Source organism: Pungitius pungitius, chromosome 6, assembly GCF_949316345.1.
Source record: "Pungitius pungitius chromosome 6, fPunPun2.1, whole genome shotgun sequence".
NCBI lineage: Eukaryota > Metazoa > Chordata > Actinopteri > Perciformes > Gasterosteidae > Pungitius > Pungitius pungitius.
Window position 1 is genome coordinate 3,812,303 of NC_084905.1, and position 22,629 is coordinate 3,834,931.

At 46.5% G+C, this 22,629-nt stretch overlaps 1 protein-coding gene across 9 annotated transcripts in view; it reads left to right on the plus strand.

Moving 5' to 3' along the window:
* fgd4a (FYVE, RhoGEF and PH domain containing 4a) overlaps positions 1 to 22,429 on the plus strand; it is a 37,363-nt gene extending 14,934 nt beyond the window's left edge. For 4 of the 9 annotated variants that reach the window (XM_037451494.2, XM_037451495.2, XM_062563092.1 and 1 more), the window contains exons 2-18: positions 6,665 to 6,745; positions 13,298 to 13,450; positions 13,953 to 14,163; positions 16,371 to 16,818; positions 17,507 to 17,596; positions 17,735 to 17,880; positions 18,067 to 18,223; positions 18,454 to 18,592; positions 18,666 to 18,724; positions 18,831 to 18,977; positions 19,229 to 19,401; positions 19,632 to 19,662; positions 19,772 to 19,852; positions 19,940 to 20,065; positions 20,396 to 20,533; positions 20,630 to 20,770; positions 20,853 to 22,429. In XM_037451494.2, the coding sequence (XP_037307391.2) occupies positions 6,665 to 6,745; positions 13,298 to 13,450; positions 13,953 to 14,163; positions 16,371 to 16,818; positions 17,507 to 17,596; positions 17,735 to 17,880; positions 18,067 to 18,223; positions 18,454 to 18,592; positions 18,666 to 18,724; positions 18,831 to 18,977; positions 19,229 to 19,401; positions 19,632 to 19,662; positions 19,772 to 19,852; positions 19,940 to 20,065; positions 20,396 to 20,533; positions 20,630 to 20,770; positions 20,853 to 21,122 (2,591 nt within the window). In that variant the 3' untranslated portion in view covers positions 21,123 to 22,429. Of the gene's footprint in view, positions 1 to 1,791; positions 1,814 to 3,957; positions 4,013 to 6,664; positions 6,746 to 9,263; positions 9,550 to 13,297; positions 13,451 to 13,952; positions 14,164 to 14,614; positions 14,667 to 16,370; positions 16,819 to 17,506; positions 17,597 to 17,734; positions 17,881 to 18,066; positions 18,224 to 18,453; positions 18,593 to 18,665; positions 18,725 to 18,830; positions 18,978 to 19,228; positions 19,402 to 19,631; positions 19,663 to 19,771; positions 19,853 to 19,939; positions 20,066 to 20,395; positions 20,534 to 20,629; positions 20,771 to 20,852 lie in introns of those variants that run through there. The other 5 variants (XM_062563095.1, XM_062563089.1, XM_062563090.1 and 2 more) reach the window with 5 other exon arrangements.
* The last annotated feature ends 200 nt before the right edge of the window (positions 22,430 to 22,629 follow it).

Below are 22,629 nucleotides of genomic sequence, written 5' to 3' on the forward strand. Positions count from 1 at the left end.
CATACCGTTTATTCATATTTTGACTACAGTCCCATGTGCATGACTTCAACATGTACAAAAAACATAGCTAAGTAACCGTTGCCACGCTACGATTGGTCGTTTGCTTTTTTGGGAGAAGAGCTTAGCCGGTCTGAATGGTCATGGTCATGATTACACAGTGTTGGATATTAGATGGTAAATGTGTTTGATTAGGCATGTTGTATTGAAGCATATTGTGTGATTATTATGTAATCAAAAGAGTGGAATGTAATGGCAAAAAGATACGTAACCCTTCAAAACGTTTCACACAAAGTTATAGATTGCAAGTGCTGGGATGGTGTGACTGAAAAAGACTTGCGTCTTGAGTGTCTCACACTGATAAGATGCCAGTCTCCTGGCTGTAGAGACACAACATGTTGGTCTGGAGGCCACCTGCAGGTAGAAGAAGCGCCTGGCCCTGTTGTGACGGGAGGAAGGCTCTTCACAGTCTACTGAGCACGTAGCTGCTGTGACCTTTTTTCCCTCGCAAGGAAATTAACGGAGAAAGACATATATGTGACTCAGAGCCTTTATTCTTATTTGCCGATTTTCTGTGCAAAACCTTCCACAACAATGGAGAAGAGAAGAGGCACGTAACGATGATTTCGGTTTTTATTCATAGAACAATCAGTGAAACCCCTCCAGCGTACAAACAACAGTGAGGAATCCTCATCTGAAATGTTTCTAACAATATATCTGTCCACCTCGACCACCGCCTCACGCTGTCACTCCTCTAACATCAGAATATCACCAAGAGCCTTCTTTGTTGGTTTTTTCATCTTTAGACTGCGAGAGTTGTTTCCAGCTTTAGATAGCAACAGCAACCCACTCGTCAGCATCAGATTTAGAGATTTCTCACGGGGTTATTTTTGGAGATGGAGCTTTTTTTGAAGTTCAGAAAGCCATTTACTTTTACTGAGAAATTTGAATAGCTATTTCTATTTCTATAAACATGTTGCCTAAAAACGGCATGGAATGGAAACTCAATTATGGAAACCCCCCCCCCCCCCAGTCTCCTCACTGAATTAATACACACACGAGTGTGTGCAGCAGGTTAGATTGAGTTGACTGTATTTTATTGCTTTTATGGAATAAAAAAGCACATTATGATTTCATTTGATTATTTTACACACAAAGATGACTGGTCTTTTTAAGCCGGACACGTCCCTTCCGCGTATCTGCAATCGATCTGTGAGACCTTTCAAAACCATTTGCTCCAGTCTTATCATGAAAGGGCACGCCGTGGATAAGCACTGCGGTTCATTTGTGAACAGAGGCCTGCTGGGGCCCAGTCAGACGTGGTGATCGGGCTGACAGGATATTGATTGACACGTTTGGGAGCTCCGGCACAGCAGCTGTGAGCTGTTGTCCAAGGTAGACAGGCAGGTCACATGGGGAGGGGGGTTAGAGGGGACTGAAAGAAGGATAAAGAAGGCGATAGAGAAAGCAACACCAGGCTGACAGAGAAAAGAAAAGAGGTGACAGGAAGTAAGGGAGATGGAGGAGGAGCCGCATGACTGGACCGTCATTGCATAATCTACTTCCATTAAATCGATCCTTTGCTCGGTTCCCAGTGATCGAGAGTCCACTGTTCCCACACTGCTGTTTGGATCTATACTAAGGGACTTTCAACTTTTCTCTCCTTTATTGTTGTTTTTTCTTAAAACAATTCCCTGAGGTTTCATAACCGCTCGGATCAGTCGAGTTACTAAATGCGTTTGCCTTCTGATCTCCAGAGCTCGATGAGATTATTCCTGCCGGGGTCATCTTTCTCTGAGTAGTGATTGCCACTGCAGTGAGTACCAGGCTGCATCTCATCTTTCTCTGCTTCTCCTTTTTGCTTTTGTTTCGTGTTCCCGGGCAGAAAGCACAGGATCCCACTGGTCCTGCCCTCATTAGACATGGGCCACAGAGCATGTTCAGATCATGCTAGAAGCTTATCTTTGCATGCTGAGGCAGAATTTGGGAGCACGCTGGGAATCGGGGAGTAGATGGACGGTGTCTGCACACAATGTACACATTTCATGAAGCACGAGTTTTAAGTTTGGCGGAGTGTGAGGAAGAGGAAGCGTGGTTATTTCTTTCTGGAGGAATCTTGCACTTGCTTTGGAAGACCGACACACCAGATAAAAGTTATTCAACATTTTTTGTACAAACATAAAAAGTGTGCAGGACAAAAAGAAAGCAAAAGCGAAGCAGAGAATTAGTTATGACGAATAGTGCTGTTACCCTTAGCTCTACTGTGTGTATTGGTGTATTTTCAACTACAGTATTACCTATGGATTTTTACACCATATAAAGTTAGTGACCAGCTGTTGAACATAGAGTAGCATTTAGAAGCATTCAGCAGAAAAGAAACCAGCTATTTCCATTGTCAGTTAGTAAAAGGCATGCAAAGTGTGAACATTGGACTTCTACACATTGCTGCTGCTTGTGTGCATGATGTATGTATATATATAGTCAATAGTTTGCCAAACATTTTCAAATGTCATTTTTGCAGCCTTTTGTGCTGCAATACTGCTTGAAACTAACTATAACCAATATTTTTATTTGACCTTAAAATGTGAATTATTACGTGAAAGGGTTTGATGAAGCCACAAATAATTACCATCTCATTCTGCACTTCATTATGTAAAAATTATGTGATTTATCAAAACCGGTGATAATGCTGACTGAAGAGCCATATACTATATATACTTTGCTATTATTTGTATAATAGTATATCTGGGAGCTGAAATGTTGAATGGAGAGTGAACGACATCATATGTCTATGTTCACTCTATGAGCTGGAGACAGAGGTCTCATCTGGTTGTCTTTACCTCATAAACCTCTACGAGGCCTTGTCATTTTCACTCGATTATGTTTGTGGCAGAAAACCATGACTCTATAATAATTGTCCATTATGGAGGCACAAGAGGGAAGGTAGAAGAAACGCATCTGGTCTCATTCAAAAGCCAATCTCTTCTGTGTCCAGCATTAAAACCCTGAGACATGTGCTCGCTCTCTCACTCTCTCACACACACACACACACACACACACACACATTTTTCCCAGTAAGAATCTCACTATGATTAAAGAGGTGTGTCTCGGCATATTATTATGTCCTTTCCTTTCCATTATTTATGAGTTACATTTGAATAGTGATCACAATCTGCCACTGCCATGCAAATGAGCTTGAGGTTACTCAGACCTTTTAAACAGAAAAAGCATTTTTTTCGACATTCAGCAGCCTCTGTTTCTCATGACAGGATGATAAGAAAAGACTCTCTTCTTGGATTTAGGTTTTTTTTCTCTTCAGAATCTCATCAATTTCTGCTGCAGTATATGAGGCTTGAAATGAGGTTATAATTGGGCTTCGGGTGGGGTGATTCACTCCGTCTGATACGGTTAGCGTGTGAGAACATGTCGCAAGGATGCACTTGCACAGGAGCACAACACAGGCAAAGAATAATGTGGATCATCATGGTAGAAATGTGTTAAATAAGGGGCTGTTAGACTGTTTGGCAGGGCGGCAGATGGTTAATTATTAACTTTTATGGCTGCTTTATTGACATATTTGTCTCGACCCGTTCCTCTCCCTCCTCTTTTGTTTTATCTGTTCTCTTGCCACTCCCTCCTTCTCCCACCCTGGAATGACTTTGATAGCTGGCTCACCCTCAAAACCAAATATTATAGAAATGATTAAAAGAAAGCGTGAATCAGCGTCTTCAAGAAAAACGTCACCCTCCTTCCTTCCGGCTCGAGTTTCTCCCTCACCTGGTGACTCTGGTTTCAGGGGAACCGGTTGGTACAGTCACCAGAGAGGCACTCCAAGGGTTTGATGGGTAAATACAGACATTAAGTAACCAGGCGACGGAGGAACTCGCGTCTGAAGAAGGGACTTCCATATTTTTTTCATAGACGCTGATGACAAGACCTCATTCTGGGATGGATAAACGGAGTGTGGGCTCCAGGATGGCAGAAAAGCAGCTGTTCTGGATAAGAGTGCTCGCAGGTACCGTGGGGGAGGTTTCTTTCTGTCCGACAGCAGAGCAGCTGAAAGGCATCGGGGAGGTAGAGCTGGTTTTGATTTCAGCCAATCGGTCGCTGCATCTTATCGGTTGTGGAGAAATGACTCGTCACTTGTGGAACGATGAATGACAAGTTTGAATTGTTATACTTGTAATCGAGTCTTAAATCCCAAATCTGGATTACAGGGATAGCAATTTAGGATAAGTATTTATTGGAAGAAACTCGACTAGGCAGAGCATTAATACAGCTGCGCACAACCGTCATCAGTGCAAATATATGGTAACGTATCGTCTACCTTCGTTGCATTTATAATGATTGTTAGTAGGATCAAATAATTGTGACTTTTCACAGGACCTGTTGACAACTGTAGAATTGTGTTTTGTCCGATGCTTGTTTTTTTGTTTGTTTTTTTCTGAGCGCATGTGGTGCGGGGGAGTACTTCCACTGCAGTGTAGACTGTTTCTGCTCTGGCTTGCGTCTGCTTCTACCAAACACACATAATGTGTAACATGTTAAATGGCTCCACATGTCTAAGCGGCTGAAGTGAACTGTTGAAGTGTAGCGTGAGGATGTATTTCTATCGGTTGGCTGAAGGTGAGGCTCGTGTTATAACTCAGTTGGTGTCGGGCGCCGGAGTCTTTAATTAGAATCATGAGAGGAAATGTGTCAATACCTTTTACACCCGTGCAGTCTGTGCGACGGCACCTGACCCAGGTGTGAACCCCCGAGCTCATGCCTGAGGTGCACGTTGTGTATGTGCACGGGATTTCTGTCGGTTTCTCTTTTGAGAGTTGGTCTGCTTAGAATTGAGGCTGATTCTAAAATATGAAAAACAGGAAGTTGACAGACCGGAAGAGGAAGTTGAGGGTCAGGCCGGTAGCTGGACCAGTAGAGTCTCCCCATCCGATCGAAGTAGGTCGACCCCTCTCAACAACACATTCTTTTGACCTTTATATCCTTCATGCTTGTCGTCACCTGTGTTCTGGTTGAGAGTTAAGATCCTCCTTGTGTTTTCAGGGCTGACACATAACACATCCCCCACTTCAGGAAACAATAGGCCCGTCAGGATTCTGGTCACGTGGCCAAGTTGGGGGGGGGGGGGGGGGGGGGCACAGTTGACGTGGTGGGTTGTCTCAATAGAAAAGCGTCTGATATGGACGTAATGCTTTTGATAAGCTGCTTACGTGTGTTGCAGAATATTCTGAAAAGAGAACTTATATAACAGATTGAGGTACAACGGATTTAGTGTTTACGCGCGTGTGTGTGTGTGTGTGTGTGTGTGTGTGTGTGTGTGTGTGTGTGTGTGTGTGTGTGTGTGTGTGTGTGTGTGTGTGTGTGTGTGTGTGTGTGTGTGTGTGTGTGTGTGTGTGTGTGTGTGTGTGTGTGTGTGTGTGTGTGTGTGTGTGTGTGTGTGTGTGTGTGTGTGTGTGTGTGGACAGGCCTGTCATGAGGAGTCCAGATGGTGAGTGGAGAAAGCCCTTCTTTAAGCTCTGGATATTATACCCCCCTTCACACAGACACACACACACACACACAGACACACACCTCCCCACAACAGTTTGCACAACCCAACACTGAGTTTGTTCACGTGTCACACTTCAAAATGTGTGTAAATCACCCCATAGCATATTGTAACAAGTAAACAATTGAATGTCTGGACAAGACAAAGAAAGATTCACGTCAGGAGCGCAAGGACTAAATTGACCCGTCATTGGTTGGTTTGCATTATCAGATGTTGTGGTCATTTATGAAGTCATTTCAAGCCTTAGTCATACACAGAAGATGATAGTGAAAGTGACACAAGCTGCGTAAACTAAGTCAATCTATCAGATTACATGATCATCGTCTTTTAACATTTTCCCTTCCAAAATGTGCACGATCGTCACTTAAATGCATGTGCAAGGAGAAGAGAGCCTAACGACCCTCGCACACGCCAACGGAGACCTCTGCCTGGTGCGTGTTTTTACACACGTGACGGTTTGGGGCGCTAGTAAATCTACAGTCATGCTAGAACTTCCAATAAATAACAGGGCAAGACAATGAAACCGGTTTTTGGCTGTTGTGATTGGTCGGTGAGCTGTCATCATCAGTTTGATGTCATTTCCAGCACAGTGAGTGCAAAGAAAAAGAATTGGGATAAAGTCAGCTCAACCTTAATTTGCGGGAACAATCGTGCAGCTGTCAACAGATCATCATCCTGCAGCTTGGATGCTTCATGTTAGATCAGACAGAGCGTGTGCGTGCGTGCATTTATGCATTGGGCCCTTCACTGTTCTTACTACGTTCCTATTTTCTCTTTAATCTTTTATGTGCATATTAAAAGGCTGTGTTGAAAGAGCGTTGGCTCTCCCTACAGACTGTGCCCTACATATCACAGACAGACCAATTAGGGTTTCCATCTCCGAGGGGACTGATATTCCTCTTGGTTCTCAAAACAAACACAAGTCCACCCCTGATCTTGATCGGTGCTTCAAAAACCGCCAATATGTCTAGCGCGCCGTCTCGGCTAGCCGAAAATAGACGAAGCTGCTCCTGCTACACTTAAAATGAAACTTGGGGTCGCCTGAAACTCTCAGATGTGTATTCAAGGCTTCTCTGGTTCTTTGGTGACTTGAGTTGTGTTTTGTTGTTGCAGAGAAGAAAAGCAAGGCTGACTGTTTCCCGTCCAAGAACGCTGAGGAGGCCTGCGTGGCGGTGAAAATTGAACACTCCCGAGGTAAGCGGCGCCCCCGTCCCTCCCCTCGCTGCTGCCTCCCTGCTTTTTCATCGCGTGAAGCAGCTCTGCGTGTTCAGCCTGTCGCATGTGACCTGTTTCTGTGGCTCGCTGTCTGTTTTTGATGCACTCCATGGCATGCAATGCTTTGTTACCTGTCAGTTCTCTGATTTCCCAGCGGGGGGGGGGGGGCTGCAGTCCTTTTCACTCTGAGAATTTGAAGCCTTTCAGTCATATTTCCTTATTTTATTTGTCCATATTTGCTCTTCCACTGCCGCAGTGAAGTGAACTTTAAGCCAAAGTTGATGTGATGCAGGATGATGCTGTGAAGGGCACCGCCCAGCTGCTGGTCTCTAAGCTATTGTCATATCACACCTGTGTGTGTGTGCGTGTGTGTGGCTCTGTGTGATAAATGGACGTGTTCTTCCAGCCCCCAGTGTCTCCATATTTTTGTATTTTTAAGAATATAGAATTTTGTCTCCTCTGTGTGTGTACCATGTCACTCCCTTTGTATCCTTTCACTGGTCTGTCTTCTATGTGTTGGTTTATTTCCATCGTGCTCCCACTGTGTGTCTCACAGTGTGCCTTGAGGTCATGTCTTTGAAATAAGAATTTATTTTTATTCGATTCCCAGTCACCAATTTCTTTCACCTCCACCATCAGAAACCCCCAGAGAGTTTTGTTGCCCTGTTTTCCCTCCTGGTGGTTCATCACGGAGGGTTCTAATCTCACGCTGGCCCTTGGATTAGAGGATGAGGCAAGGGTTAATCTGAAGAAAGTCTGGGTAGTTGAACACAAACCGCTAATCCCCCATGCCTGGTGGTGATAGTTATCTGTCCCCTTGTCTGTCACTCACACACACCGCCTGAGCCAACGCCATGGACGCAATGAACGCTTTGTGTACAAGAGCCTGACAAGAACTGTAACTACACACTATAATCTCTATGGCACCAGAAATAGTTAGAAAACCAGTTTGTGTGTGTCTGTGATTCTCTGTGAGTGACTACGTGAGGTGGGAACTTAGTGTTTAGTATCTGGTATGTGCCTCTGAAACTCGAAATGTGAGGCGTGGAATGTATTTTGTCTCATTTTTCTTAAAATGTTTGTTGTACCAACACACAGACACTTTCTGCTCTTCGGGATGCTCCATCTGTGACGTGTTCCTTCTCCCCCCAAATCACCACTACTCCTTATACAAGGGAGAGAGACAATTCATTCAACAAGATGCAGCTGAGGACGATTACACCTCATTATGTGTGTGTGTGCGTGTGTGTGTGTGTGACGGAAAGGAAAATGTTATTGTACCTAAAATAGACAAATCCACTGAAAATGGATAAATAAGCCACAGCTGGCTGATGATCCTCTCCTCTTCTTAGGCTCTGTCCAAATGCTCTGACAAGAAACACCTCAAAGCAGGGTCAGACCTAAAAAAAAAAAAAAAGATTTCGCAGCGTGAAAATCAAGGTTATATTGTGATTACATTTCCAGCATTTCCTGCATAACAGACAGAGGGTCAAAGGTTGCATGCCGCTGGCATCAACCCTGATTGATGACACGAGTCTTCCCTGAATGGACGTGAGACTGAATATTGCTGCACCACTGATACGTGTGGGCGTGAGACGTCAGTTTCGGTTCACCCTTGCACAGCCAACTGGGCAGTTGTGTCATCTTCGTTGCTTAAAGCGTCCACATTTTCCCCATTCATATCTGAGCTCCTGTCCTGCTGAACGTGCTGGTTGTCTAAATGGAATTTAAGGAACGGAATTTCTTTCCCGGTCGAACTGGTTTACTGGAATGCCTCGTTCCTTTTAATCCTCCTTGGTGAGCATGTGAGGCCTGTAGGAAAACATCATTGTGCGTGAATACATATATACGCATGCAAAAACAAGCGCACACAAACAGCGCTCACCTAGTTGCAAATAGCAAGGTGACTATTGAAGCCATATCAGAGCTGCTACAGTTAAATTAAGGCTTCCTGTCCTGCTGTAAGTCATTTCGTGCAACCTTCCTATAGCTCAGAGTTGGTGTATTTCACTACAGCAATAACTCCAACGAGCTAACTTGACCGTCTGAGATGCAAAGAGCCATTCTTCTCACAGCGGAGAAGCAGAACAGAGTCTGAAGTTGCACTTCCCCTGTAATGACTTCTGCAAAAGGTACGTGTAGCTCTTGGTGATAAGTGGCCTGCTCTCTGTGTCCTTTCCTGTCCACTCGTATGTTGTCGGTTATCAGAGGCCTATTCGCACACCTTCTCACTTGTGCCGTCCTGCTCAATTTGCGGACGGGTTTTTCTCGGTTTTCTAGTTTTAGTTTTCTTGTAATGTGCTAGAGGGGGAGAAGTTAATGAGGGGATGATATCAAACGATAGAATAGAGCCTTTGGGCTTCATAATAGATTCAACAGGCAGGTGAGAGAACTGGTGCGTCGGGCTCCAGGCTCGTCAATCATTGATCAGACTAATCAAACAGAAGGAGAAGTGAAGAGGGTGTTATAAAAGCTGTTTGTACACATACAGTTTTTTTAAAACGTAAATGTGCAGAAGCTACCCGTACAGAGGCACGGGGTGTAACCTGTGGCTATCTGTCGATTCCTCTGTAGCTTCTTTTTCTGTTGAAAGTCTCATGAGTGAGCGAGAGTGAAGGCGGAGTCTTGTGCAGCTCCGCGGGTCTCCTCTCTGAGCTGAGTCACTCGCCGACCCTGCATGGGAAGATTGCACAGGGACCTAAATTTAGTGCTCCTCTGGGACTCGAGTACGGTCACAAACAAACTCTCTACAACCATTTTTCTTCTCCGCCTCAAACTCCAGGGTGAGTCTAATAGCTGGGATTCTTAATTTAACAGAATATTGATACTGATACTGATTCCTCCTGGACTGCATCTGAAATTTAGGCTTCTTTAATTCTTTGTTTGATTTTAAAACGTGCGTGCTCTCACAATGACTGTTTAATGTGACATCATCAAATCAACCCATTTGAAGACCACACGGGAGGACATTGTCGATCACAGCTGCTTCACTTAAGCTCACATTTCTGTTGTCTTATCGAATTTATTTCATGACCTAGCTCTGTGGAGTCCATCTTTAATATGACGCATGTGTTAAGAAGAAGCAAAATTGGTAAAAAAATGTTTTAAAAAAAGCCTTGGTGTCAAACATGTCTCACACACACAGTGAGTGGGACACACTGCAGCACAGGAGTGTTTCAGGTTTTGTTTTTAAACCTTTTACTGCAGTTTAAGTGTTTAATTGAGGGCAGATTAACAGTGATGAACCTTCCCACAGCCACAAGGAATACAGTTTGTTTCTATCCGTTACAAAAAAAACAACGTGTGTCTGACTTTTGGTCTCATGTGTCTCAAGTCAGAGACAAAGGCATATACTTGGCAAAAGCAGAGACGTTCACTGACGACTGTCCTAATAAAGACGGACGGCAAAACCAAAAAGCAGTAGAGTCAAAAAACTGGTGGAACTCTCACTTCAAAGACAAAGTGGAACAGACAAAAGGAGCACACAGGGTAAACACACAATGGAGCTTATTGGATACAGGTGAAACTGATCAGGGCAGGGTGTATAATCACACACACACACACACACACGAGGGGAGGAACTAAACCGTGTGAAATGAGAGGCGAGTACCAACTGACCGCGGCTGGCCTGCAGCGACTCACTCATTTCAGACGCTTTTTGGTGATGCATTCCATGACAGGTAAACCTTTTAGAGGCAAGATGAACTTTAGAAGAGGCTTGGTTCTTTAATCTCGACGGCTGCACTACTGCCCACACCACCTGACCTTTGAGATGACACTTGTCGTTGGTTGCGCTCGCTGTGCCGTTTTGAGATTTCTTGAGATTGGAGCAGAGGCCTTCAGGCTCACCCCTCTCAGTGGGGAAGCCAATCGTCAGGAAGTAACAGCCTAGTTGCCATGGCAGCAAGTCTAAGCATCCTCCAAGGACGAGGAGGCGACTGTCTCGGTTTGACTCGTCAATTCCTCGCTTCCTTGACTGCAGCAATGTTTCGGTTTCTATGTAAATCAGATGAACTATTCTGTTAAAGCTCTTTTTAGTCGTGCAGTGAGGACCCAGAAGATGGAGGCGTGTATACAACATATAGTACTTCTTGGTGTTCTAAATCTAGCCATTGTCCAGGATGAATTCCTTCCTTGTTTCTAACAACAAGTCTCAGCCAAAAGGGCTCCTTTCGCTGCACACAGATGGAGGAGGAGAATCAGAGTGTTTCCGCAGGGTGGCGGCTGGCTGCTCCTCATTCACACCCGTCTGTCACTTGAGCCGAGCCAGCTTCAATTCTGAGAAGAGGCCAGAATGTGTGTTACCGGGAGCTGCAGTGCCTGCCGAGCAGGAGACTTCCCCCTCCGAGAGAGTAAAGTTCCTGTTTGTCCTGAAACAGAACTGGCTGCGCTTCCTTCCCCCCCCCCCCCCCCCCCCGATGGCTCAGAGAGGAGCTTAAGGGCCGTTGATCTGACCCTACGTTTGCATCTCTGTGCTTTACTTGCAGGGTAGAGGGGGACCGATCGGACCCCCTGCAGCATTCCAGGGTCAATGTCAGCAGGCGGAGGCTTCCTTTTCAGCCAGATGTGTGTAGTCGGGCACACACGTTTTTACTTGATAAATTCGTATGCTCCCTTGATGTGGCCACGGGGTGAAGCCGAGCACACGATCAAGAGAAATTCCTGAGGCAGACTTCCGAATGGATTGGTAATTTTGGGGCCATGTTCACAGAGAACCCAAGCACAGCATGGGGCTGTTTCTATTCAGACACTCGGCTCGAGCTGTTTTCTTACGGTTGGGCTGTAGAAACCGATGCCGTGACTCTGTGGTTGTTGTTGTTTTTCTCTTTCTGTTTTAAGACTAGTGAGATAAAGATCAATTTTGCGCATATGAATAAGAGGCTGTAAGCGCTGTTTGGTCAAGTAGCAGCAAAATATCCTTAAACAAACTGCATCTGGAAGGAAACACTACATCTATATTTATAATGTTTTTCACTGTTGTTCAGATACTTGATGGCAACACTAACAAAGAGGTTTCAATTGTTTTTTCAATTATTTGGCATATTCAAAGAAATGTATTTCATTATGAATAAATATATAAATAAATTGTGAAAGTAGCTGTCCTTCAAATAATCCATCAATTTAGTTTATCACATAAGACAAAAAACAGCAGCATGAGCCAATGGGCCTCGGTAATGGTAATTATTTGTAGCTTAACTAATATAATAGTTTAAGATGACTTTTATGCTAATGGCTTCATTGGCTAATTGTTTCATATAATCTTGATTTGTTTGTCCAGAAGAGCGGAAGACAATTTTTCTGAATGAGACATTTTATATTCATTTGGGCCTCTCAAAGACAGATGCTTTTAGTTTGATCTATTTTTGGACATGAGACCGTGTCTATCAAGGAATGTAGATCTCTTGTCAATGATTTATACAGGGATGGAAAATGTCTCTTTCCATATTAGCATCAGTGTCAAACCGAAGGGGAGGACCCATCCTTCCAGTCTGCGGACTGTGGCCCTTGAAAAACGGAGCATATACATATAGTTTTTTGCCAATGTAAGTCTGTATCTTTTACGCTCCACACTATTATTCCACTACACTCACTGTTTATTCATACCTGTTGTCCAAGCCTAGCTCCATCGATTTCTGCATCCAACTCGTACATCAGTGTCGCTTGTTGACCACCTTAAATGCAAAACTAATGGACTAATACCCTGTGAAATAATGAGAGCACCATACATGGAGATTTGCCTTTTAAGTGCACACGTTTCACTTGCATGTGCTTGTGCGTGTGTGTATGCCGTTTGGTTTAAAGGGAAAGAGAGACGTAAACACTGCCCGTCTGTGTCTGTAGCGCCATTAAGTCAGTCTGCTCTGTCTAAACACTGATGCTGTACCATCTGTAGCCAGCTGGTCTGCTAAAAGCCGCGCCGGAGCTGATCATCAGCTGGATGATTAGCTGGATGAACAACTGAACTGACACTCTTCAGTATTTACCCTGCAGCTGTTTATCATAAGCATATTTGCAGCCATGAATAAGTAGAGCAGGCCCTGTAGTAGGAAGGGAAGTGGTATCGGAGGAGGTCTTTCCGTGTGTGAGACTCAGTTCTTGGGTTTTTCCTTTTTTATTACTGCAATTCCACTTACTTTAGGTCAAATATTTCAAAACGTTGCGTTTCCGTAAGTCAGCTCTCTTGCATCAACCAGAGAGTTCCAACGTGGTGTAATTATCATACTATAGTGACTGAAGAAGAAAAGATGCAGCGTTGGGGCCTGTGTATCTACGCTCTGTCAATGGACCTGCCAAGTGTTTAGTGGTTCAAATGACACACTGTCTGGTGTCCAGCTGCTCCTGTCCCTTGTTAGCAATACATTTTAGCTTTTGCTCATTTTGAACGGAGGCTGATGAGATGCTCTGGTTGTAATGGTCTCTCTCTCTCTCTCTCTCTCTCTCTCTCTCTCTCTCTCTCTCTCTCTCTCTCTCTCTCTCTCTCTCTCTCTCTCTCTCTCTCTCTCTCCCTGTCTGTCTCTGTGTGTCCTTCAGCTCTCGGCAGCAGCCCGGCGGGCGAGAACAGCAACCCACCCAGTGTGCAGGCGTGTCTGAGTCGAGCGGGCCTTGGGACGACTGACCGGAGCAGAGGGGGAGTCAATGGAAGAAGCTCTTGGTGCAGGCCCCGGCAGCTTTCTAAACCCAAAGGTGCGCCCTCGACGGCTCACAACCATTAGGGTATTGGTCCATGAGTCACGTGTGACCCCTGATTGTTTGGTTCTCCTGCTGTGTGGCAGGAGGAATGTCAGTCTGTGACTCCAGAGAAATCTGTGAAAGCAGGAATACGCCTCCATAACGTGGCCTAGTATCGGTGCACCTTGAGCCTCGTTCTTTTTTTATTCGAGTTGAGCAAATCATTGTACGCAGATAAGGCGACAGACAGCACCGGCCTTACACAAAGGGAACGTGAATCCTACAAACAAGGTGGTGAGACTCACGTATTCTATGCTCAGGTCGGCCACTTGTCTCCAGGGAGTCAAGTAAAGCTCGGTGTGTTCTGTGCGAGGTAACAGTTGGGGGAGCTTATACTGCCACCTTCAGGTCCACACTTGGACTTTTTTCCCTCATGAGAAAAATATAAGACAAATCAGCCACCAATCTACCGGCATCCAAAGATCGTCTCTAATTTATACCGCTGTCTTCTGTGCAGTGCCTCCAAAGCCGCCACATCTCCAGAGCCCGGTGACGGAGGTCAAATCCCCGCTGGGCCACCTCCACAAAGCACCACTGAAACTGGGCATGGAGGAGGGAGGAGGAGGAGGAGGAGGAGGAGGAGGGGGGAGAGGAGCTGTGAACCGGGAGAAAGTCAAAGAGAAACACTCCAAGGTCTCAGACCTCATCAACCGCTTTGAAGAGAACAGGTAGGGCCTCTTTGTTTGTTGTTTTCACTTCTCAGAGGGAAACTTTTAAGGGAATAGAAGCTGTAAAAAAGATGTTATTAGATTGTTAAAGATGTTCGTCAGTGCAAGTGTACGATGCAACTCATTATCTCACCGCCTGAGACCGGCGATGCCTTTTGATTATTTTTTTATTTTTTTTAAAACCATGACAAATTGGTTCCGGTTGAATAACTCCATCTACGCTGCTTCACGGCTTTTGTAACAACACAACCTCACTCGGGCTGTCGTAACCGCGCTGACGGAAAACTTTAGTCTTTTCTTACGTTTCCTATACCGGTTGTTTCAAGGATGAAAAGCAGAAGTCCCTCGTTGATGTGTCTTCAGCCTGACTCGCTGATAGCAGCACAGGCGAGAGCCGTAGGCCGAACGAGACGAGATTAGCCGCTCGACGCGTTAGCGCAGGGGATGAAGGGAGATTTGTGCCTCAGTCGGCTGTGGGACGAGATGAAGCCCAGGAGAATGAGGTAAGGATCTCTCCGACGGTCTGAACTGTTCAAGCCTTTACTTTGAAATTGTAGCCTCCGTAGTTACGGGTGGGATTTAAGAGTTTTTTTGGCTTTGCTTTTACTACGTCTGTTGCAGGAAAGAAGGCTTACCGGCTTGATTTCTTACAAGTTTTGATTGGAGCTGCAGCTCTGTGTATGTGAGAGAGGCCCAATGAGAGCAGCAGGAGGCACAACAATGGTTGCCTTGTGCCTGCTCCTTCTACAGTTGAGGCCAAAAATATTCGATCTGCGGCAGAAGCAAAAATGTCACTCAGTGTCTTCGGTCTAGTAGCCTCAAATTCAAGACTCATCCCTGGCCTGGATGTCACAAAATCCAACTCCATCCAGCGCTTTCGCCCCAGTTTTTGTCACATTTAAAAGTGTTTGAGGCAATCAGTGAAATCGGGGGTATCCCTTCCATTCAGACTCAGCGGGGATTAGCCCTCCAGCGGAGAGACACGCCCCCAGAGAACAGAATTACCCTTGTATACTAATCTGGTTCACATGGCACTTGAAGGCACCTTAAAGGACTGCCACATGGCAACCGCAGGCGCTCTTAATTCTAGTCCACTTCAGCCTATTTTAAAACTCTGTCATGTACTGCAGCGCTTACTGTGCTATTTATACGCACAGCGGAACCACACCTGCACACAGTGTGTGCAGGATAGAACACCGTTTACAACCCAACACACCTGCACACACACAGTGTGCAGGTGTGTTGGGTTGTAAACGGTGTTCTATCCGGTGGCAGCTCATCGTGCTCACAGGCAGACCGACATCCCAGAAGTGAATAATCGGTGAAGTGTTTCACCAGCCCCTCGTTGTTCCTCTATTCATACACGCTTCCTGTTTCACTGTCTGCTCAGTGTTGTGCTCATCACTGCGCACCGTGATGAGCACAACAATGCGCATCGCACAGGCGGAAAATCTCCTGCTTGGCTGAGGATTTCTGCACGTTGGGTCACTCGCTTCCAGAAATAGTAAGTGCTTTCAGTTCAGCCCATATCCGATTTGATTTATTCTTCGAACCAGAAGCGAGAGCGGCAGAGGCGAGCCGAGCTGCAGGGTCTGCAGAAGGTCGCTGCTTGCTTTGAGACTGGAGGCCCGGAGGGTAGTTAACAGCAGGGAAACAGCTGGACTGACTACCGATGCAGGAAGTAGAGCAGCTGAATGGCGACATTGTGCGTGTTCGTACACATGCGGTGTTTGTGTTCTTAATCTGACTTCCGCTGAAGAGCCCGAGCTCCGAATGGTCTCGTGCAGACGGTTTCATTTTACCCGGGTTGAGGTGGAGGTGCTGCAGTGCAATAAACCACGCCGGTTCTCCTTGGAAGTAGGACAGCATGTACCTCTGGGGAGTAGCGCTGTTCCTCCTCCTCATTACTCTACCTCCATTCTATCTTTGCACACACACACACACTTCCTCTGCGGTACACAGGCCCTCAGTAGCCTCATGAGGCAGAAGGAGGTTTGTGCATCTCCAGTTTTGTTTTAAACTCTCTCACTAGGTTGCAAAAGCCATCTGCTCACCGACGAGGTGCACGCACCCCGACCAACGTGCCGGCTTGAGCAGCTACTGAAAAGCGACTTTTTTTTTGTTCTACTATTTATTTTTGCGTGAAGGGGGGGGGGGGGGGTTTGCGCTCTTGACCAACTTCCTCCTTTCCCCTGCGGCCCTTTTAGCGGCGCGGAGAACAAGAGAGACAGCTCGCCGCTCAAACAGATCAACAAGTCGTCGGACGGCAGCCCGGCTCACCGGGCCTTCCAGCGGCAGACGGAGCCCGGCGGGACTCGGGAGAACCGATCCTCTGCGCCCGCCTCGCCGCCCGAGGATGCCCACAAACCGGCGGCTAACGGGACGCTAGCTCAGATGGAGCAGGACAAGGAGGAGGCGGACGTCCCGGGGAGGAACGGCGACGGCGTGAGGACGGAGGCCGGCGGGCTGGTGAACGGGGACGAGGGTCACGGGAGCACAGAACCGACGGGCGACTGTTCACCTCCACAAACGGAAAGGACTGCTGCAGGAAGTGCTGAGGAAGAGAAAGAGAGAGAGGAGGAGGAGGAGGACAACGACATTGGGACTAAAATAGAAAGTGAGCTTAGGAACGAAGAAGGGAGCACCGAACCTAAGGTACGTTACCGTGACCCTTCTGTGTTGTGTGCATTCATAGGTCGGCCGAGGCCTCCTTGCTCTCTGAAAGGTCGGTATTCACTTTCCTCTGGGCTTCGGGCACAAGCAAATCTTCTGAACTAATTCAGCTCTGGGTCTCTCAAACATTGTATGGGTAGAGTTACAAGGGTGTTAGTGTGTGTGTGTGTGTGTGTGTGTGTGTGTGTGTGTGTGTCATTGTGGGAGTAAACTGGCGTGGGCGGCAACCGAAACACACACGAGTCCCATGAGCGTGTGTGGGGGATGTTTAGTAGGTTATAGTTATGGTTTGTTTTACATCAATTGGCCTCACACACACGAAGCGCTGGGCTTAATCGTGCCTTTGTTTGATTGTGATTTTGTGTAATTTCCTCTCTTCCGTACTTGAGCATCAGCTCAGTGTTAAGGACACACACACACACACACACCAGCTACGTTCTGCTGCACGCAGCAACAGTAGAACGAGGTTCAACACGAGGCTGTGTCCAAAACAGCCGACAAGTCACCTGTGCATCATGCAATAATCGCATGATGCACAGTGAACATTTAATAACTGAAATGCAGAAAACGCAACAGGTAGATGAGCTCGCTGGGCTCAACAAAACAGGAACTTGCAGAATAATCTTACTTTTAATACTACCAGATTTGTAAGACCGATGACTGTTTTCAGGAGACCAATGAACAGAAGCTGTTTAAGATTGCCAGCGAGCTTTTGCACACAGAGAAGGCCTACGTGACGCGACTGAACCTGCTGGACCAGGTGAGGAACTTTGTGGCCGCTACAGTTCACTTCTGTATTTCTTAACCGTTTCGCAGTAACGCAGCAGGGGAAACCTTATGAACTTTATCACAATAATTTGTCCCTCACCAGTTGTGCGTTGTATACAACTCTTTTCAGGTATTCTGTGCCAAGCTCATGGAGGAGGCAAATAAAGGCACATTCCCTGTGGACGTAGTGAAGAACATCTTCTCAAACATCAGCTCCATCAACGCCTTTCACAGCCAGTTTCTGCTTCCGGATCTGGAAAAACGCATGGGAGAATGGTGAGCTGGGGCCTGTAATGAAATGGGCTTCACTATCCTGGACATTGTCCTTTTTTTAAAACTCTTGAAACACTACTACAATGTCATGTACACATTAGCTTGAGAATTAGTTACAAATATGATAAATGTTACAACAAATAGAAAACTCCAACACTGCACTTTCCTAATTCTCTCTCTGCCTCACAGGGAGTCCACGCCTCGCATTGGAGACATCCTGCAGAAACTTACACCTTTCCTCAAAATGTACGCAGAGTACGTGAAGAATTTCGACAAGGCCATGGAGCTGCTGAAACAGTGGACTGATCGATCGCCTCAGTTCAAGGCCATCATACAGGAGATCCAGGTACTACACACCCACTCCCTGTCCAGGAAAATGCATCCTGAGATGGAGCTCAAAGGTCAAGGTCACTGTGACCTCACAAACCTCGCTTTTTGGGGTGATATCTTCACTTGCTAATTGTGTAATGGGATACCTGCTGGAATTTAAGACTGAGACTGATACTAACTGGCAAAATGCAACCTGATGGGTTGGCTGAGACGGTAATTGTAGTTTCTGGGGTTCTTCCTGTAAAGAGTCAAGAGGTGTGTGGCTTCCTGGCGCTTCAGCACCACATGTTGGAGCCCGTGCAGAGAGTCCCTCGCTATGAGATGCTGCTTAAAGACTACCTGAAGAAGCTGCCTCAGGACGACCCGGACCGGCGGGATTCAGAGAGTAGGTCTAGATGCACAGTGTTCCCACTGTAGAATTTCACTATACTGAGGTAACCCCTCTCTGTCCCCCGCAGAATCATTAGAAATTATCGCGACAGCAGCTACTCACTCCAACAGCGCCATTCGAAAATCCGTAAGTAAAGACGTTTAAAATCATTTTTTTCTTTCGCAGTTAAACCGAGGGACTATTTCAGACGCATTAACATCCAACTAAACTTAATGGTGGCATCCTCATTTAGGATAACCTGAAGAAACTGATGGAGATATACGAGATGCTGGGTGAGGAGGAGGACATTGTCAACCCCTCGAACGAGTTCATCAAGGAGGGCCACATCCTGAAGCTGGCGGCCAGGAACACCTCGGCCATGGAGCGGTACCTCTTCCTGGTGAGGGGAACCGCCCGGCATTACCACCTCTTCTTGTCTAATGGGAAGAAGAAGAAAGAAGGAAAAAAACGTGCTGAGGCGAGACTTACGTCCGGGCTGTTTCTGATTAGCCTCAGGCCCAATGTTTCCCGTCTGCGCACAGGTTACCTGCAGCGCTGAGCGACTGTGCCATGAGCCCCTACCGCCGCAGCGCTGATTCATGCACGGGGAGAAAAAAAAATACAAACGTTTTTGCTTCTTTTTCTCGCCAGTTCAACCACATGCTGTTGTACTGCGTGCCCAAGTTCAGTCTGGGGGGCACCAAGTACACGGTGAGGACGCGGATCGGCATCGACGGCATGAAGGTCCTGGAAACGTCCAACGAGGACTACCCTCATACCTTCCAAGTGTCGGGAAAGGAGAGGATGCTGGAGCTACAGGCCAGGTACGTTTTACACGGAATTATGAGGTTCTTTAAAAAAATATATTTTGGGGTAAACTGCAGAAACATAGCCCCTCCCACATTTAAGTATGTAATCTGGAACATATACAGTATCATTTCACATAGAAAACCAAAATGCTGAGTGCTGTGTTGGTATGAGCTGGTGTTTCATAAGCAGATAAACCTGCATAAATAGGTCTGAATGTTTATGGTTTTTATTTATCTTTTCGCAGCTCGGAGCAGGACAAGGCCGACTGGATTAAGGTACGGCACAATAAACATACTATTTTCCTGTCATCGTTTAATGATGTGTGTTTTCAAACTCCCTGTTGAAAGAGTGACAGGTCAGTCTGACGTTGTCTTTGTCCTCCAGGCTTTCCAGGAGACCATCGAGATCTTCCAGCAGAAAAATGAGTCCTTCAAGAACGCACTGAAAGACGTGGAGGAAGTGTCGGTCAGTTTCACATCCGAGCTGTACAGACACCGCCCTCTGCCCTCGTACTGAGTGTACATATATATATGTTTGTTTATTTTGCTACAGAATGCAGAGCTGGGGAAGCGGGCCCCTCGCTGGATCCGAGACAACGAAGTGACGATGTGTATGAAGTGCAAGGAGTCTTTCAATGCGCTGACGCGGCGGCGGCACCACTGCAGAGCCTGCGGTTATGTAAGTCTTTAAACATTCAGAGCATCAAATGTGAAAAATCTCCCTACCCTGATTATTTTTTTAAAGGTCCCCTTTTGAATAAAAGACAGACTTTAACACCTGAACTTTTACAGTTCCCACAGTTTTCAGTCAAAAAATGATGATGCCATTGTTTTTTTTCCAGCTTTCTGCTGCTAATCAAGCAAAAAGCCCCAAAATATGAATTAATTAAGACATCAAGTCATGGTCATAGCGAAATAGTCACATGTGATTCCATGATGCTTAAAAAAAAGCTGCATTTCTTTAATGAAACAAGCAGCCCTCTCTAAAAATGTCTCTTCTCTCTTGCAGGTGGTGTGCTGGAAATGTTCAGACAACAAGGTTGCGCTTCAGTACGACAACAACAAGACGAACAAAGTCTGCAGAGACTGCTTCTCTATCCTCACGGGAGAGACGAGATCCGAGGGCAAGAAGAAGGGCATCCTGGAGGTGAGGGGGAGACGCCGAAGCGTACACCTACACACACCCGCGCAGAGATTTCCCGTGGTTTCTGTGCTAATATATGCCCTCTTCCTCGCTGTGCAGATCGAGGCGGCTCAGATCACAGGCAGCAGCATCATGTGCGGCTTCCTGCAGTACTGTGAGAAGAACAAACCTTGGCAGAAGGTGTGGGGCGTCATTCCCGAGAAGGAGGGTCTGGTGCTCTACCTCTACGGCGCTCCGCAGGTACAACGCACGCAGGCCTGAATGTCTCCGTCCTTCGAAATCCTAAATTAATCCCTGATCTCCTCCCCCCCCCTCCCCTCAGGACGTGAAGGCCCAGTGCACCATCCCCCTCCTGGGCTACTGTGTGGACGACAGCGCCCGGACCACGGACCCCCCGGCAAGCTTCCGCCTCTCCCAGTCCAAGTCCGTCCACAGCTTTGCTGCCGACAGCGAGGAGCTCAAGCAGCGCTGGCTCAAAGTGATTCGAGTGGCGGTGACGGGGGAGGTGCCCGAATGCCCTCAGACCAACGAGGGCAACGCCAACCTGACGGACAACAACAACTCGCACGACGCCGGCAGCGACAGCTCATAAAGGGGCGAGAGAGACGCAGGAGGTGCAGACGTGTACTAAGTATAGAAGCTCACCCTACGTGCTGTCCTTGAACTTGAAGACAAGTGTGAGGGGGGGGGGGGGGGGGGACTCGAGGATCTGGGCTGGATACGCTGCTCTACCTTGCCCCTCTCGGGTTTCCCCCCCCTTTTGTTTTGGGTTTTTTCCTTAAACCCACTCAACGACGCTCTGACTCACTGCTGGAGCTGTGCAGGATGACTAAAGGACACGACTAGTGCAATTGACACTAGGACAGAGGGGACTTCCCTCAAACTGGGGCCCATTAGGACAGCTCAAAGTCTTGATGTGTTCCTCTGGAGCTGGTGGAGTACCACGGACGTACACCGCTCCCTGTACAGGATGTGAACTACAGCAAAAGGACAGAAGTCTGCGTCTGCTGGTGCTGTGACGCAACTCTGCGGACGGTATAAATGTTTTTTTTTTGTTTGGTTTTCACAGAGTAACATTTGTGTTGTGTACATAAATCAATCTCAAACTTTTGTTTTGATAACATAGAAGACATATAAGTACGATAAAGTATTTACAGTATGTGCCCCGTTCTTTGCTTAAGATGGTTCTAAAGCTGTGAAAAAGAATCATGTGGTTGGATAACGATGACCTCATCTCCCTCTCGCGTCCCTCGGTGAGGCCTCCTCGTCCATCTAACGCTTTCCAACACTCTGGTGCACGTAGGCTGATCCGTCGTAGTGTGTCTTCTATGCAGCAATGAAACCAGTTTGCCAATCGAACCGTTTTTTTAATATTTAGGCATCCATCCATAGCAGGGATCAATTGTGAGGGTTTTATATTTTAAACAAAGCAGCAGAGGCTGCGATAACCTTGTATACGTTTTATTTAAGCCAACTGGAGCCTAAAATTCCCACAATGCAATTTAGCAGCACCTTTCATAAAGCCTTGTTGGCCAGCTAAATGCTGAGGCTTTCATGGCCATACCAAGAGTCCGGCCTAACTCCGGATAACCCTGAAGATGTCAGTGACATCATGGGGGGGGGGGCTTTAGCAACCGAACAAAAGTAGTTCTCTCCATGACGGGTAAAAGAGGAACTTTGGTAGAAATAGCACACGGCAACCAGAGCAATGTGCTCTGACATGTGATGGAAAATGCAAAAAACTGAGGATGAATGTTGAAGCTTAACGAACAGGACACCTTTCATGTGGAAGGGAGATGAACCGGGACCATCAGGTTTTCTATGAAAAGCCAAAGCAGAACAATCACGGATCAAGAAAGCTGGCGTAAGAAATGTACATGTTTTTTTTAATGCTGTAATTTTATTTAAAGTAATTTATAGAGTATGATGAGCACGATGTTTAAGAAGTAGCACAAATTTGTTCCATTAAAGAAGCAAAGTAGGTTGATTGGCCTTTTTCTCCACTAACCCATCGGCTGTAGCTCCAGTAGACGAGCCGAGTTCACCTGGAGTTCCCTCTGTGCTCACCTGAGTCCTTCCTCTCTTAATTTGTTCCCCTT